The sequence below is a fragment of the Nycticebus coucang genome, chromosome 15, assembly GCF_027406575.1.
Source record: "Nycticebus coucang isolate mNycCou1 chromosome 15, mNycCou1.pri, whole genome shotgun sequence".
NCBI classification, from domain to species: Eukaryota; Metazoa; Chordata; class Mammalia; order Primates; family Lorisidae; genus Nycticebus; species Nycticebus coucang.
Window position 1 is genome coordinate 97729204 of NC_069794.1, and position 16095 is coordinate 97745298.

The following is a 16095-nucleotide window of genomic DNA, read 5'->3' on the forward strand; positions in this document are numbered from 1 at the left end:
AAAGTGGGGTTAGTGTAGCTCGAGAGTAACTACAGGAGGGCCATGAAGGAGCCTGAATGCCATCTCTGTTAGTCATGGAGGCCTTCGTGGGAGTGGAAGTCCTAGAAGGGTGAGTAGGAGTTTTCGAGGCAGGAGTAGCATTTGGGGCTTGGGCTGGCTGGAGACGTAGATATCTCCCCTCCCTTGCCCCACAGTGATTGTACCTTCTGTCACCCACCCCCAGGAGCACCCCTTCTTTACTTTGCACAAAACCAAGAAGACGGATATTGCTGCCTTCGTGAAAGAGATCTTGGGAGAGGACTCATAAGGACTGGGCCTTGGACCCCTCTCTGGCCCTCCAGAGTCCACAGCCTCCTCTGCTTGGACAGTGTGTGCCCCACCCATAAGCTACGGCCACCCTGGCCTGGGGTGCCTGGGAGGAATCCAGGGGGCTGTTCCTGCCTGGCTCTGCAGTGAGCCGTTTGTCCCAAGTGCCAAAGAACCACACCGCTGGGGGCTCAGACAGACCCCACCAGTGCCTCTGCCCTGATGCTCTGAGGACCCCAAGGCTCCAGCTGCTGAGACCCTGGACATAGGGGGCCTGGATGCCCTCTGCCAGATGCTGCTGCCCCTCACAGAGACATAGCCAGTGCCATGTGGACAGGCTGCTGCCTTGCCCATCTTGGATACCACCCAAGTTGTATATTTTTTTAGCTCTCAACTGAATGGACTTTGCACACTTTGGCTCAGGGCGGCCACACCTCTGTCTTGGCTTTGGTGTAGGGGACAAAGTAGGGGGATAAGCCATGTGAATCCTCCTGAGACTTCCACAAGGGAGAGCCGTGAACTGCCCTGGCCTCCCCCCAGCACTGGCAAATAGGGCCTCTTTGTTACCTAGCTCTGCCCAACACCTTTAGGGGTGTTGTTTCACCATTTCTTTGTTTTTATTTTTTGTAATTTATCCCTCCCCCCTTTTTTCTTTGCTTTGTGGGTTTGGCTAGTTTTTCTTGCATGGTTTGGAGCTGATCACTTCTTTCCCAGCCCTCTGCTCAAGGCTGGGGTCTAGGGGATGGGCCAAGGTCTCTACTTAGGCACCAAGGGAGCCTGCCGGGTGCACTGTCCTTGGGGACCGGCTTGATAAGGGGATATGGATTTGTCTTGGTGGTGTTTTAAAAACAAACAAAAAAAGAAAATATATTTTTTTGAAGAAAGGCCTGCCCATCATCCTGGATCTTTTCCCTGGTGGGTGGGTGCAGTTTCTGGGTTGCTGTTTTAATTTAAAAAAAAAAAAAAAAAAGTGGGATAAAAGGTTGTGTGAGACTGTATGATGGCGCAAGCACCACTCTCCCTTGGGCAAGGTCTGTGGCCCTTAGAAGCACTACTTGGCTCTGGGACAGGGTGTGGGTTGTGTGCTCAGGGCAGTGGGGACACTGGCCCCCCCAGGGCCTGCACTTGACGGCCCTTTTACATCTGAGGACATTGAAGCTCTCTGAGGGCTGTGATCTGGTAACATTGTGATCTGTATGGCCTGGTGCTGGACACTGGACAGAGCATACAGGCCAGTACCTTGGTGGCAGCCACCTGTCCTCACATTGAGGATGCTATGTGATCCTCCCACTGTTTATAGGTGAGAAAACAGGCCCACAGAGCTGAGGTAACTAGCCAAAAGCCATATAGTTTATAAGACGGGGACGCTGGCTCAAGGATAGCTGGCAGCCCCTTTGAGAAAGCTCTGAGGGGAGTGGAGCAGCTTGATGAAGGTCTGCTTGCCAGGGTCCAGTCTGGCTCTGATCTTGACATGTGGGCGGGGGTAGAAATCCTCCATCAGAGGTAGGGAGAAGGGAGTTTGCTCGTGTGGGTGGAAGTGCCTTGCTTCAGGCAGGGAAGGGTCCAAGGAGCTCAGTTGGTGCCCTGAAGGGTTGCGTCCACCTGGGCTCTGTTTAGCTCTCATTCATACATGCCTTGTGGGGACAAGTCAGGACCCAGGGGTTCCCATCAGCTTAGCAGACGAGTGCCAGAGCTCCACTCAGAGTCCTAGGCCAGGGAGGGGTCACATACTCTCAAGACTGGCCCACCACACCTCATGTCTTAAGAGCAGGGCCTCCTGGCCGTCCAGGGAAAATTAAGGTGTGTTCCCTGGTGCAGGGGCTCACACCTGTAACCCTAGCATTCTGGGATGCCGAGGCAAGTGGAATGCTTGAGCTCAGGAGTTTGAGACCAGCCTGCACAAGAGTGAGACCCAGTCTCTAAAAAAAAATAGCTGGGCATTGTGGCAGGTACTTGTAGTCCCAGCTACTCAGGACGCTGAGGCAAGAGGATGGCTTGAGCCCAAGAGTTTGAGATTGCTGTGAGCTATGATGCCAAGGGACTGAACCCAAGGCAACTGACACTGTCTCAAAAATAAATGAAAAAATAGGGTGTGTTCCCAGGATGAGGGCACCAGTCCCCAGGGGTCTGCCTCTCCCCTGACTCCATCCACAACGCTCGTTCTCGAGCCCTGCCTGGGACAGGCTCTGCTGGTGAAGCCTGCCTGGAACAGGGGTCCCTCCCTCGGTCCTTACATCCCCAAGGCTGTAAGGCCTTTGTGCTGACTGTGCTCTATGCCTGGAACACCCCTTCCCCGTCTTCCTGGCCGGCTTCCCCTCTGCCATTGTGGGTCTCCTCCTCGAGGAGGTCTTCTAGCTAATTACCCTGCATTCTCTGGGCAGGGCAGTCACTGTTGTGTCCCCAGCGCCCAGAAAACTGCCGACACCTAGGGAGCGCTCAGTCAACCTTCCTTGAATGCACTAACGCATGAATGAGAGAGGGAAGGATTCCACAGCCCTGAGCGTAGGCGCGCGCGTCCGTGGAGTGTGCAGGTGCGCGTGCAGTACCCGACCCGGGGCCCAGAGGCGCGGCCCCAGCCACTTCCCCCTGCAGCCGCCAAGGGGCGGCAGAGTGCCGGAGCGGGCCCTGAGCGCCCCTCCCACTGGCCGATCCTGGGGGCCGGCTCCGCCTCGCCCCACCTCGCCCCACCTCGCCCCACCCCGCTCCGCACTGCCCAGCCGGCTGGTTCCGAGCTTAGAGCTGCCTGGGGTAAGGGCTTGGGGCCCCGTGTCACGGTCCTGGTAGTGCCCAGCCCTCTAACCCGTGCAGAGGGCTGTCCAGTTCACAGAGCCCTTGGCCGCTACCGAACACCGGAGTAATTTACAGTCTGCAACCCCAGCAGGGTCACAGACACGACAGGTAGTCATAGTTTACAGCATGCTGAACACGGCTGGACGAACAGCTCTGTACATTTTGAAGGCTCCCCGCAGGTGCGGCGGTGGCTTGCGAACTCCCCGCGCAGTGGGCCGGTCGGCCTTCAACGAGGCTGTCCGGCCAGCTCCTCGGGAGGCTGCGGCGCGGCGTCTCCTGGGCCCAGGGCTCCGCCCGCTTTCCGCGCTGCAGCTGCTGGCCACTTCCAGCGAGCCAGCTGCCAGGTGCCTGAGGGGATGAACCGGCCCGGGCAGAAAGTCGAGCAGGTCAAGACTCCGGTGCTGGTCGGCAGCCGGGTCATTCCTGTGGATAGCCCCTGCACTCCACCCTGGGCTGCACAGAGCGAACCTGTCTCTCTTATTTAAAAAAAAAAACAAAAAAACAAGTGTCCAGGCATCAAAATAGGGAACCCAGGGTGCGGATCACGCTGACATTTACGAAGCACGGCCTGTCCCAGGCCCGGCCTTTTTACAAAGCCCGCGAGGCCCCACCGACCCCGGCTCTGAGGTGGGGTCTGGGGCGGGACCCGGCCGGGCCTTCACTGCTGCGGCCACAGGGTCCTGGCAAGACCGCTCCAGGCCCAGGACTAATGAGTTCCTCCCTCTGACAGAGAAGGCAGAGCCCTGTGGACTTTCTGTTTCAGTTTCAACCCCTCCAGCAGCAGCACAACAACTGCGGCAGGGGGCCTGTGCAGGCGCGGGGCTTTGCCTCCGAGGGTCCCGCAGCTGGCTTCTGGGGGCCCCGGCGGCAGCTTCCTTTGTAAAATACCAGCTTGGCCCCTGCCCCGTTGCAGTCCCTGCGGTGGCTCCCATCGTCCAGTGGGAAGCCTCCTATGGCTCCAGTGCCCGGCACTACACAGCCCTCGAGTGTGCTGCTCGCCTGCCACACGGGGTCTCACATGCTCGCGGGGGCGGCTGCAGGGTGTTTGCACCAGCTGCAGCTCCTCCCCAAGATGTTCTACCCAGGTGCTATGTTTTCAGAGAGCCCTGCCTGCTTACTCTTTGCCCTCCTGTATTTTCTTCATATTTATTTGCATTCTTGTCACCGACCGGGAGGGGTCTGTCTTGCTCAGAGTTTGGATCAGATGGGGGTGGGACAGTGATAGAGGAATCTCGGGATAGGTGCAGGGAAGTTGTCCTCCAGCCCCAATGAAGAGTCCAGGAACTGGGCAGCAGCGTTTAGAGAGCCAGGCCCTGCCGGGACAGTGCCAAGGTTTGGCCTGGGGGTGGGAGGTAATCCTGGGGGCTTCTCCAGATGTGAGTCAGCCCCCACTGTGCCCCTCAGAGAAGAGAAGGCAGGACACTGAGCAACACCAAAGCTGGAAACCCAGCGGCTGTGCTGGGGTATGCTCTACATTGGCTGCCTGGCTCTGCTGGGGGGAGGGGAGCAAAGCCCATGCTGTCCACTTGGCAGCATGGCAGCCCCCTCCTTTCTAGTCTTTAAACCTGAGTAACTCTGGGAATGGGAAGGGGCCAGCAAGCGCTCTGCTGTGGCTTGAATGTATCCTTCAACCTAGTCTGTGGTATTTTGTTACAGCAACAGAAGAGGAACCAAGACAGACACTCTCCCTTCCCCCAACTTTATCTTGGGCAGTCTTCCTGACTTCCTTGGGGGCAGGGCTGTGGCTGGGCTAGCAGGGCCAGAGTCACCTCATCCCGGGGCAGGGCCTTAGCATCTGACACTTGGATCCCTCTCCAGCTACACCCCTGTCAGAGTTTGTGGCCTCTGCTTGCCTATCTCCCCTGATGGGTAGCTCACGTCCATACAGATGAGCTTCTTGGAGGGATCTGAGATCCGTCTTCTTGTCCCTGTTCTACTTCCCAACGCCTGTGACGTGAGGGCCCCATGTGTAAACTCTGGCTCAATCTAAATGCTCATTTCTTTGCCTCTTGTGAAAGCTGTTGCGAATCCTTTTGGAAACCAGGTGGGAGGGTATATATATATATATATATATATATATATATATATATATATATATATATATATCAGCTGTACTATGTTTATCGGAGCGTGTTTATCATCACGCACAGGGCAGCCAGGTTCTTCTGGAGGTTACAAAGGCTTAGTGACGCCCTAGCCCTGCCCGAGGCCACTAGAGAGAGAAGCAGAGCCGAGGGAGCACAGAAACCCAGTTGTCCTGCCCCTACTCCTTAACCCTGGCTAAGGCTCTGCCTCGCCCCAAGTAAGCCACCCGCCAAGCCAGGTTTAGCTACAGCCACCCCCTCTGTCCTTGCAGAAGCTGTGGGCTGCTCTATTCCTGTTCTGGGCCAGCCTCATGGGGGACTTGGATTGGGGAGGCTTGGAGAGGCAGCAGCTGCTGCACTCTCTGGGGATGGGAGAGTGCTGTGTGCACCAGTCCAGGAGATTCTTCCCTTCTCTGGCTCCCAAACCCTCCAAAGCTCCCTATTTCTCACAATGTTCAGAGAAAAGGAGGCACAACATGAACTCTACAGCAGGGCCTTGTCTGGGTTGTTCTCTGTAGAGCTTGCTACATGGTGGGTGTTATCTAAGCACCTACCGTGTGCCAGGCAGTGCTCTAGAACTGCAGCTGTAGTAGGGTGAAGCCAGACTTGGGCCCTCCTAGTAAGGGCATCAGATGTAGTGGGAGCAAACTCACCAATGCTGAGAGGAGAATGTCCCACCGTTTTCCATTAACACTCCCATTATCACTCCCTAAGGAGAAACAGCTAATTAAATTTAAATTAGTTAGATCATTTAAGTTTAATTATAAGTAAGTGATTACATTTGATTAATTAAATTACTTAAACTTGAATTTAAGAGCTGGGCAGAGACTTGGTACCTTTGAGGAGTCAAAGGCTGGAAGGCAGGTCCCACGGGCCCTCAGGCCATAGCAGAGAGGCTGGACAGGGTAGCCTGGAGGGTCTGAGCAGGCAGAGCTGTGGTCTGGTTGTGTTAAGAACAACCCTGTCTTGTGTCTGCCTGGAAGATACCTTTTTGCCTCCTCACCCCCATCATCCCCAGCTCTTGAGTCAGACAGCCTTGAGCCTAATGTTCTCACCCCCGGTTGTGTGACCTTGGTGATGTCACAGTGCCTCTCTGAGACTCCGTTTCCTGATTTGGAGACTGGGGCCTGTAACACCAGCCTGGGATTGGGGATATTTTCAATGCAACCCTGCAGAACACAAAGGCTCATCCAGGCATGGCCTGTAGTAGGTGCTCCTTTAGTGAACCTGGCCCTTTGGTCCCTGCCCCCACAGTCCCCTCCCAGCCTAAGCCCAAGTTCACTCTTCTTCCCACAGTTGCCTTTAAACCACAACCTCTCAGGTGGCGCCTGAGGCTCAGTGAGTAGGAAGCTGGCCCCTTGTACCGAGGGTAGCAGGTTCGAACCCGACCCTGGCCAAATTGCAACAAAAAAATAGCCGGGAGGCTGAGGCAAGAGAATCATCTAAGCCCAAGAGCTGGAGGTTGCTGTGAGCTGTGACACAAAGGCACTCTACCGAGGGTGACGAAGTGAGATTCTCTCTCAAAAAAATAAAAAAATAAACTACAGCCTCTCCCCTGTGGGTCCTCCAGAGATGCACATCCATGGCTGAGCTGGCCTTGTGCTTAAACTTTGGTTTCAATGTCTGTCCTGGGACTAATTTTGCACGACGAGCTGCTCTAGCAGGGAGGGACATACCTTCCATCTTGGTGTCCTGGAGCCTCTAACTGGAGCCAAGGCAGAGCCTTCCAGGTACCCAGACCATCTGTCCAGGCCCCCTCATTCCCCTCTGTCTATGGGCCACCTTCAGTGAGTCACCACGTCCCTCAGGACTCAGTCTGGGTGGTTGTGAAGTAGAACAGAGGTGGGCTTTCTGTGAGTCTCCATGTGGAACAGCCTGGGGAGAGGCCAGAAGGGGCAGGGCTTCCTGGAAAGGGCCAGGCCCACCTCTGCAGCTGCTCCCTTCCATCACTTTCTCATCCTGGTCTACCTGCCAGGGATGATCTTTAGAGTTCCTGATTGTGAGCAACAGGAAGTGCCTCTGTCCACCACAGAGCAAGAGGGTATTCTTGGCTCAATCTCAAGGCTTACAGAGTGGACAGGAGGCCTTTCAGGAACCAAAGGGGCTACTGGGCTCAGGGTGCTCAGAACAATGTCTCCAGGACTCTGTTGTGTCCCTGGTCTCAGATATCAAACTGCAAATTCCCAGGCAAAAGTGGCTTATTTGAACAAACCAAAGTCTGGCCCTTTCAGCTTCTGCCCTAGGAATGGGACAGAGACCATCCACGATTCTGCACAGGGGACTCCTTCCCAAATAAGAAGGGATTTGGGTGCTGGATAGCCACTCCAGTGTGGCATACATATTCACTAAACCCCTCCTCTTTGTTGGTGAACTCCTATTCATCCCTCAAAACCCACTTCCACTGGCTCTGCCTTCATGAGGTCTTTCCTGCCCCCACCAAAAATGGGTAACTACCTATAGCAGGTGATGCAGCGCCTGCCCCAGGGAGCCCTCTCCCCTCCTGGGACTGGCTGCCCGACCTCCAGGAACTTTCTCTGGGGCCAACGCTTCTTGCATGCTATAAAGCCAGCCGGTTAGAGGCATAACTTCCTCAGGAGGATCCCTCAGCAGTGAGAGGAGACGTGGCAGTGTGTGTTCTGTTCTCTGGGTCTCCCAGCTGGCTAAAGCTCCAAGTGACTTCAGGGGTACCACAGACTAACATGCCCTGTGCTGGCTCCCTCTCTTCTCTGGGTGCCCCCCCAGGACTGACTTGCACCCAAATCCTCTCCTCATCCCAGAGTGTAGTGGGAGAACAGAATGACACAGCCCTCTGAGAGTTACCTGGAGTGTAGCTGACTGTGAAATGCTCTCTGAACACCTGTGTTGCTTGGACCTTGCTGTCCCACTGGGGCCACACCCTGCTCACCAGGCTCCCTGTAGAGTCTGGGGTCTATTTTCTCAGGTTCTCTCTCAGCTTTACATTTTCTTTTCTTTTTCTTCTTCTTTTTTTTTTTTTTGGAGACAGAGTCTCAAGCTGTCGCCCTGGGTAGAGTGCTATGGCGTCACAGTTCACAGCAACCTCCAACTCTTGGGCTTAAGTGAGTTGCCTTAGTTTCCCAAGTAGCTGGGACTACAGGCATCTGCCACAATGCCCAGCTATTTTTTAGTTGTCATTGTTGTTTGGTAGGCCCAGGCTGGATTAGAACCTGCTAGCTCTGGTGTATATGGCTGGCGCACTAGCTGCTTGAGCTACAGGCACCAAGCCACCTTTACATTTTCTGTAGCATCCCCCCTCTCCTTTCTCACTCCCAGCCCCTCCATGTTAGCTGTGTGGCCTTGGACAAGTAACTGCTCCCCTTTGATCCTCCCTGTGCTGAGACCTGCTGCCTTCTCGGAGCAAATGCTGGGAGGTTTACTGGGCAGCTGGTGTCTTTCAGGTCCCACCATGTCTTCCAGAACATCTAGGAGGCAGGGGTCAGGGTGCCCCAGGATCTCAGGAATGAGGGCTGGTGGGGTGAGGGTGTCCCACACTTGGTTGAAGATCTCAGGGGAGTGTTTGTGGGGTTTTCAGTTGTTCATCTTGTCTGGCCAAGGTGTGAGGAGGATGGGCCAGTGGGTGGGAGAGGCTGACAAGTGTGAGAATCTGATATCCCTGTGTCATGCCTATCTAAAAAAAAAAAAATATATATATATATATATATACACACACACACACACACACACACACACACGGATGGGGATTCTGATGGTGTATAAAGGGACTGTTGCCAGTGAAGGCTTAAACGGTACAGGGGGCATATAGGATGCCAGGAATTTTTCTGGAGAAGTCTGCTTGTCCAGGACACACAAAAGGAATTGGGGGAGGAAGGGACAAGAAGTGTCCAGGGAGTTGCCTGTGGTGAGGGGACCCTCACTATGAGGCCCACCCTTCTCCAAGTTTCTGGGAAAGTCTTACATCAAGCATCCCCGAGGGGTATTGGAAGATGGAGAAAAAGGAGCCGGTGCAGACTGCCTGAGTGCGCGGGCAGAGGGGGCCTGGCAGGCAAACCTGACTTGAGAAAGTGACAGACCTGAGAATTTCTGGAGAAGTGTTGAGAAAGCCAAGTTTCCCCTGTGAGGGGTTAAGGGCATTTTAATTTTAAATATTAGTAAGGTGTCTGGTGAGGCTGGGAACAGGTTCCATTCATTTTTCACGTATATATGCAAAACTGGAATCCCATCAGCCATAGGGAAGTACATCCTTGGCTCACATGGCATTAAGTGTGGAGTGCTCTATTCCATAATTATCATTTTGGGTGGCTACTTAGCACTCCGTCAGCAAGATGGGTCATGCTTCAAGGAGAAAATTCCCTGTTGCTGGACTTGGCCTCTGACTCCACGTTTTCACCCCAGTAAATAACCCCAAGGTAGACATCCTTGCCCAGACAGCTTTGTTGGCATTTTATATTGGTGGCGATTTTCTCAGGCGTGATTCCCAGGAGAGAATGGGGTGAGGAAGAGGAGAGGTGTACTTGCTTGTAAGGGTCGTGTTTTATGTCACCAACTGGCTTCCCAGACTGGTCATTTCCCCAGCCAACTGCAGAGCCAGAGAAATCTTTCCCTGCAAAAGGGCTGTATAGTTTGGTCTCATCTTTCTTTCTCCAATTCTTGAAATACTGTATAAAATATTAAGCAATTTAAAAGTAAATTTTACCTATAATTTCATCTGCTGGTATTATTTATGGCTAACGTTTTGACTCATATCCTTCTAGGATTTTTTTTCTATATATAAATGTTTTATGACGTGAAAATTTACATACCCAAGCCTTTTATTATGAAAGGTTCAGCCATATACAGATGCAGAGAGAAGGTGTAAGGGACCTTCAGGGAGTCACCAACTACCAATTGGCTTTAACAGTGATGGGCCCACTCAGTCGGGTCTCATCACGATCTTTTCCCTCTTTCCCTCCCAAATTGGTATTTAGACATTCATTCCATGTGTCTCAGACCATGTATAATTTAATCCACAAATAGTCCTGAGTGTTTTTCTGGAGGAATAGGACTTAAAGAAACCAATATTATTATTTAATCTTTGTATACGTACAATAATTCCTTATGTCAGCAAATACCAATTTTCTGTTGGAATTTCCCATTGTCTTACAAATGTCAGAATTCATAAAACAATGGTTTTACCCAGGATCTGAGTGAGACTCACATCTCCACTGGCTGATGTTGCTTCTTCTGTCTTTTATGCAGTGGTTGCCCCTCTGAGTCTTCTTCTCTTGTTGAAGGAACGTGGTTGTTAGGTTGTGGAGTTTCCCATAGTCTCTGGATTTTCTGTAAATTGGTAGCTGGGACTAGGAACTTTACCAGATTCAGGCAATAACACTTGATACAGAGTTCTGGGTGCCCTGTCTGGAGCTGCTGATATTCAGTGTCTGGATTCATTAATTTATTAGTGATTACAAATACATTTAAAATAAATTAGTCAGCTAAGCATGGGGGCTCACGCCTGTAATCTTAGCACTCTGGGAGGCTGAGGCGGGTAGATTGCTCATGAGTTTGAGACCAACCTGAGCAAAAGTGAGACCCCCCCCATCTCTAAAAATAGCCCGAGTGTTGTGGCAGGTGCCTGTAGTCCCGGATACTCAGGAGGCTGAGGCAAGAGAATCACTTGAGCCCAGGAGTTTGAGGTTGCTCTGAGCTGTGATGCCATAGCATTCTACCAAGGGTGACAGAGTGAGACTCTGTCTCAAAAAAAAAAAAAAAAAAAAAAAAATAGCGGTTTCAAAATGGCAACATTCTTTTTTTTTTTTTTTTTTTGTAGAGACAGAGTCTCACATACCGCCCTCAGGTAGAGTGCCGTGGCATCACACAGCTCACAGCAACCTCTAACTTGAGCTTACGCGATTCTCTTGCCTCAGCCTCCCGAGCAGCTGGGACTACAGGCGCCTGCCACAACGCCCGGCTATTTTTTTGTTGCAATTTGACCGGGGCTGGGTTTGAACCCGCCACCCTCGGCATATGGGGCCGGCACTCTACTCACTGAGCCACAGGCGCCGCCCAATGGCAACATTCTAATTCTATCATTCCTTCATTCCATCCTGAAATGTTGCTACAGAGGGAGACTTGCTCCCGGCCAGGTACTGCTATCCAGCTGCCCAGTGGTGCTGTGTGACAGTGAAGGAAGACAGTGTGTGTGCTTCCCTGGCTCCTCTAACAGTTTTCCAAATTAAGTTGTTCTTTCAATAGGGATTAAATAGGGATTAAAAGATAACTATGGAGTCATGAATTCAATGATATTTCATTTGTTTTAATCGATTGTGATAATTACCCTGTTGAAGCTCAAAGTTCAAGTTCAAGTTCAAGTTGCCTCCTGAGTCTTTGGCTATGACCCTCGTGGTCTTTGAGAACCCACGTGCTGTCTGGTTTGACAAGATTCCGCAGACTTGGCTGACACATTTCCTGCTCTACACCTGGAGCCAGCCATTTCTTCAAGGAATCCTGGGTCCTTCAGTGAGAAACAGTATTTCAAAAGCATACTCTGGGTAGGAGGAGTGTACGGGGTTGCCGTGATCGTTATTTCTACATCTCTAAACATTAACTCATGCTGATACTTCTGATTCAAACTGAGGACTTGCAGGGTATTTTTAAACTTCCTATTATTTGTCAGTATCTCCTTTCTCTAGGCGAGAATCTGGTTCTCAATGACACTGAATTAATAGAATTGGAAAAACATTGGCTTGAGCTCATTGTACACACATAACGATATCAGAATAATGCCAACAACATAACCAACAATACAGTGATTGAAAAAGTTTAAGATGATTTAGTTTTCTGGATTTCTTTTCGTTTTTAAAGTGCATTGTACTAGAGATGTATAGTCAAATTGCAGCATTTTAAAGTTCCTTGGAATAGTCCCTTTCGTAGTTACGAAACATGGATACACAGGTTCATTTGTTTCCTTTTGCTTTCAATGTTTAGGGGAATTGTAAACATCTTACTTATAATTATGTAACATATTTGCATTGTTCTCAAGTCAAATCTATAAAACACATTGTATATGTATCCAGAGAAATCTAGCTTCTACCCTGTTCTACCCTTTCTTCTCTTCCCAGTATATAACCATTTAAAAAATATATATGGTTTATGATTCATGGTAGTTGTAAAAACCTGGCCATAAATCCTTGGACTTTCATCCCATTTTCAAGTGTGGTCTATGTCCCTCCTTTTGAGTGTGGGGGACTTGTGACTTTGGCAGCCAACAGAATGTGGCAAAAGTAATGCTCAGGGACTTCTGAGTTGAATTGTAAAATGCCGCAGAGCCTCCTCCCAGCTCACCTGGAACACTCCTGAGCCACCTCATGAAGAAGTCTGGCCACTCTGGTTAAAGTGGCCACAGGTCGGCATCCAGGAGCACAGTCCCAGCTGAGCCCAGCCTTTCAGACGTCCCTATCGTGTATCATTCAGATCAGCCCACCTGCCAGTGAGTGACCTCGATCAGTGCCACATGGGAAGGAAAAAACACCCAGCCAGCCCTGCTTGGATTCTACCCACAGGACCATTTATCTAATGAAACGATCATTCAAGCCAGCCAACAAGGCTGTTAGTTATGCTGCAGCAATCAGAAAATCCTTTTTTTTCATTTTTAATATGAGTTGGTTGAGATACAGGTGTGTGTGTATATCCTCTCCTTTTATTAGATAAGTGATAGCATATCATTGGCACTATTTTCTTTCTTTCTTTTTTTTTTTTTCTTTTTGAGACAGTCTCACTATGTTGCCCTTGGTCGAGTGCTGTGAAGTCACAGCTCACAGCAACGTCAAACTCTTGGGCTTAAGCGATTCTCTTACCTCAGCCTCCTGAGTATCTGGGACTACAGGTGCCTACCACAAAGCCCGGCTATTTTTTGTTACAATTGTCATTGTTGTTTAGCTGCCTGGGGTTGGGTTTGAACCTGCCGCCCTTGGTGTATGTGGCCGGCCCCGTAAACACTGTGCTACAGGCGCCAAGCTGTCGTCATTATTTTCTACCTCATTCTCTTCACTAGACAGTGTGTTCTGCCCATCATGCTGGAAAGACTTAAAGCATAGAGATGATTTTCCTCTGTCAGCCAATCTAAAAATATTTTTTTCCTATTGATAGGTAAATTAAGACAATATAATCATATGTTTAGTCTTAATTATATTATAGTAGTTTATGTTACATTTATATCTATGTAAGACTTCATATATATATATTTTATGTAAGACTTTTAAATAAAGTGTTTCTAGTATGGTTTTTATTTTTCTCTCTTTTATTATGTTTTCTGGTACTTAGGAAGTGTCATATTTTTGTTCAAATGGTTGCCTTTATGTTAATACTAATACCTGCATATAATACTTTCAATCCCCTCTTTTTTTTGGTCTGTTGGTTCCCAACCATGAGCAATATCGAAAGTTGCTAGTATCTTCTTCCCTTTCCTTTTTCTCCCATGGCATCTGATTTGAATTAATATCCTTTTACTCCCAGATATTAACTACAAAGCAATCAGCAAGCTTACTCTACATATGCTCTTCCGGGTTTCCTTCAAATACTTGATAGGTTTTTTTTTTTTTTTTAAAGACAGAATCTCACTTTGTCGCCCTTGGTCCAGTGCTGTGGCGTCACAGCTCACAGTAACCTCCAGTTCTAGGGCTTAGGCGATTCTCTTGCCTCAGCCTCCCAAGTAGCTGGGGCTACAGGCACCTGCCACAATGCTTGGCTATTTTTTTGTTGCAGTTTGGCCAGATCCGGGTTCAAACCTGTCACCCTTGGTATATGGGGCCGGCGTCCTACTCACTGAGCCACAGGCACCACCTAAATACTTGATAGTTGTACTGTATCATACAATCCTTTACTTTACAACCATTACTTGATCCTAACTGTACAAGTAACTACGGATTCTGTATGTTTGGTACTCACCATCACCCTTTATGTCTATGCTTCCCTGGTCATTCTGGTTGCTTGAAGCTTATATGTAATAAGGTCCTAAGAAGGGGGAGCAATATTCTTGGAGTTTTGCATGCTGATTATAGTTTGTTTATAGGCTTTACACTTGAACATCAGTTTGGGTAGTATGGTCTTTGTTGGATGAATATTGTAGCTATACTAGTCCCTGGGCTTCTGGCATGATGTAGGTAAGTTGGAGGACAATCTGATTTTCCTGATAAATGACTTAATCTTTTCCTGAATTATCAATGGCATCAATTAGAGCAGGGATAGTATGTCATTCTCTGTTGAGTGTTCTCTAGTCATTTTTTTCAAGTACATGATGTTGTTTCAAATTTTTATTTATTATAATTCAAAACACGTTGTTGACTTGTAGTGCTTAGTCTTCGATTCCCCAGCTGTGGTTTCTTCCTCAGTGACTACGATTACACATATATCAGGTCGTTTGCTGTCATCTGTGTTGGACTTTCTTTCAATCCTAGCTAGCTTTTTATTGTTTGTTTTTAGAAAATTTCACCATTTTATCTTGTAATTCTCTCAAGGCATTATCTATGACATTTATTTACTCTCATATTCCTTCAAGTTCAGTCTTCATTATGAAATGAGAGCTTTCATTTTTTTTTTTTTTGAGACAGAGTCTCACTATGTCGCCCTTTGTAGAGTGCTGTGGAGTCACAGCTCACAGCAACCTCAGACTCAAGGGCTTAAGCCATTCTCTTGTCTCAGCCTCTCAAGTAGCGGGGACTGTAGGCGCCCGCCACAACGCCTGGCTATTTTTGGGTTGCAGTCGTCATTGTTGTTTAGCTGGCCCAGGCCAGGGTGGAATCTGCCAGCCTGGGTGTATGTGGCTGGCACCACAGCCATTGTGCTGCGGGCATCAAGCCGAGAGCTTTCCTTTTATTTCTAATTATTTTCTCTGTTCTAGCTTATCTTTCTTGAAGCCTTTTAATTTTTACTTTCTTGTATCTTTTATTGCTGTCTTAATTTCTGTTCGCCCATTTTTTAAATGAGTTTTTATGTTTTGTGGGAGTGTATTTCTGGAATGCCTTCATTATCCTCATTGCTTATTATTCCCATTTTTCTTACAATACCTTTGTGTGGGATTTTACCACAATCTCTGACCTTTTTTTTTTTTTGCAGTTTTTGGCTGGGGCTGGGTTTGAATCTGCCACCTCTGGCATATGGGGCCAGTGCCCTACTCCGTTGAGCCACGGGTGCTGCCCTATTGCTCATTTTTATATGAAATGAGTTTATGAATTTTCAAGAGGAAGGTTAAGATCACTCTTTTAGCTTTATGGTCCTATGATTCCCTCTTCAGTTGTTTTCATGAAATGTTAAAAAGTAGGGTCTTGTGGGCAGTGCCTGTGGCTCAGTGAGTAGGGCGCCAGCCCTATATACCGAAGGTGGCAGGTTTGATCTTGGCCTCGGCCAAACTGCAATAAAAAAATGGCTGGGGTTTGGCGCCTGTGGCTCAAGCCATATACACCTGAGCTGGCAGGTTCGAATCCAGCCCGGGCCTGCCAAACAGCAATGATGGCTGCAATCAAAAAATAGCAGGGTGTTGTGGTGGGTGCCTGTAGTCCCAGCTACCCAGAGTGACAGCTTGAGGCTCTGTTTAAAAAAAAAAAAAAATAGCCAGGCATTGTGGCGGGCGCCTGTAGTCCCAGCTACTCGGGAGGCTGAGGCAAGAGAATCGCCTAAGCCCAAGAGCTGAAGGTTGCTGTGAGTGGTGACACCACAGTACTCTACCGAGAGCAACAAAGTGAGACTGTATCTCTAAAAAAATAAATAAATAAATTATATATATATATAAAGTAGGGTCTTGTATTTTGTTTCTCTCTTCCTTTCTACCTAGGTCTTACCTCCCTCCCTCTTTCCCTCCCTCCCTCCCTTCCTTCCTTCTTTTTCTTTCCAGTTTTTGATTCTGATTGTGTCTGTTCTGCCCAATTTGGATTCTCCTCTAAGCAATTCTTCTCTGTGGAGGCCC

The 16095-nt window shown here is 49.3% G+C and overlaps 2 protein-coding genes across 2 annotated transcripts in view; one reads left to right on the top strand and one right to left on the bottom strand.

Moving 5' to 3' along the window:
* MAP2K3 (mitogen-activated protein kinase kinase 3) overlaps positions 1–1190 on the top strand; it is a 43786-nt gene extending 42596 nt beyond the window's left edge. The window contains exon 15 of the mRNA XM_053563247.1: positions 224–1190. Coding sequence (XP_053419222.1) covers positions 224–307 — 84 coding nt within the window. The 3' untranslated portion in view covers positions 308–1190. The remainder of the gene's footprint in view (positions 1–223) is intronic.
* LOC128566373 (glutamate dehydrogenase 1, mitochondrial-like) overlaps positions 1–16095 on the bottom strand; it is a 263695-nt gene that overhangs the window by 140045 nt on the left and 107555 nt on the right.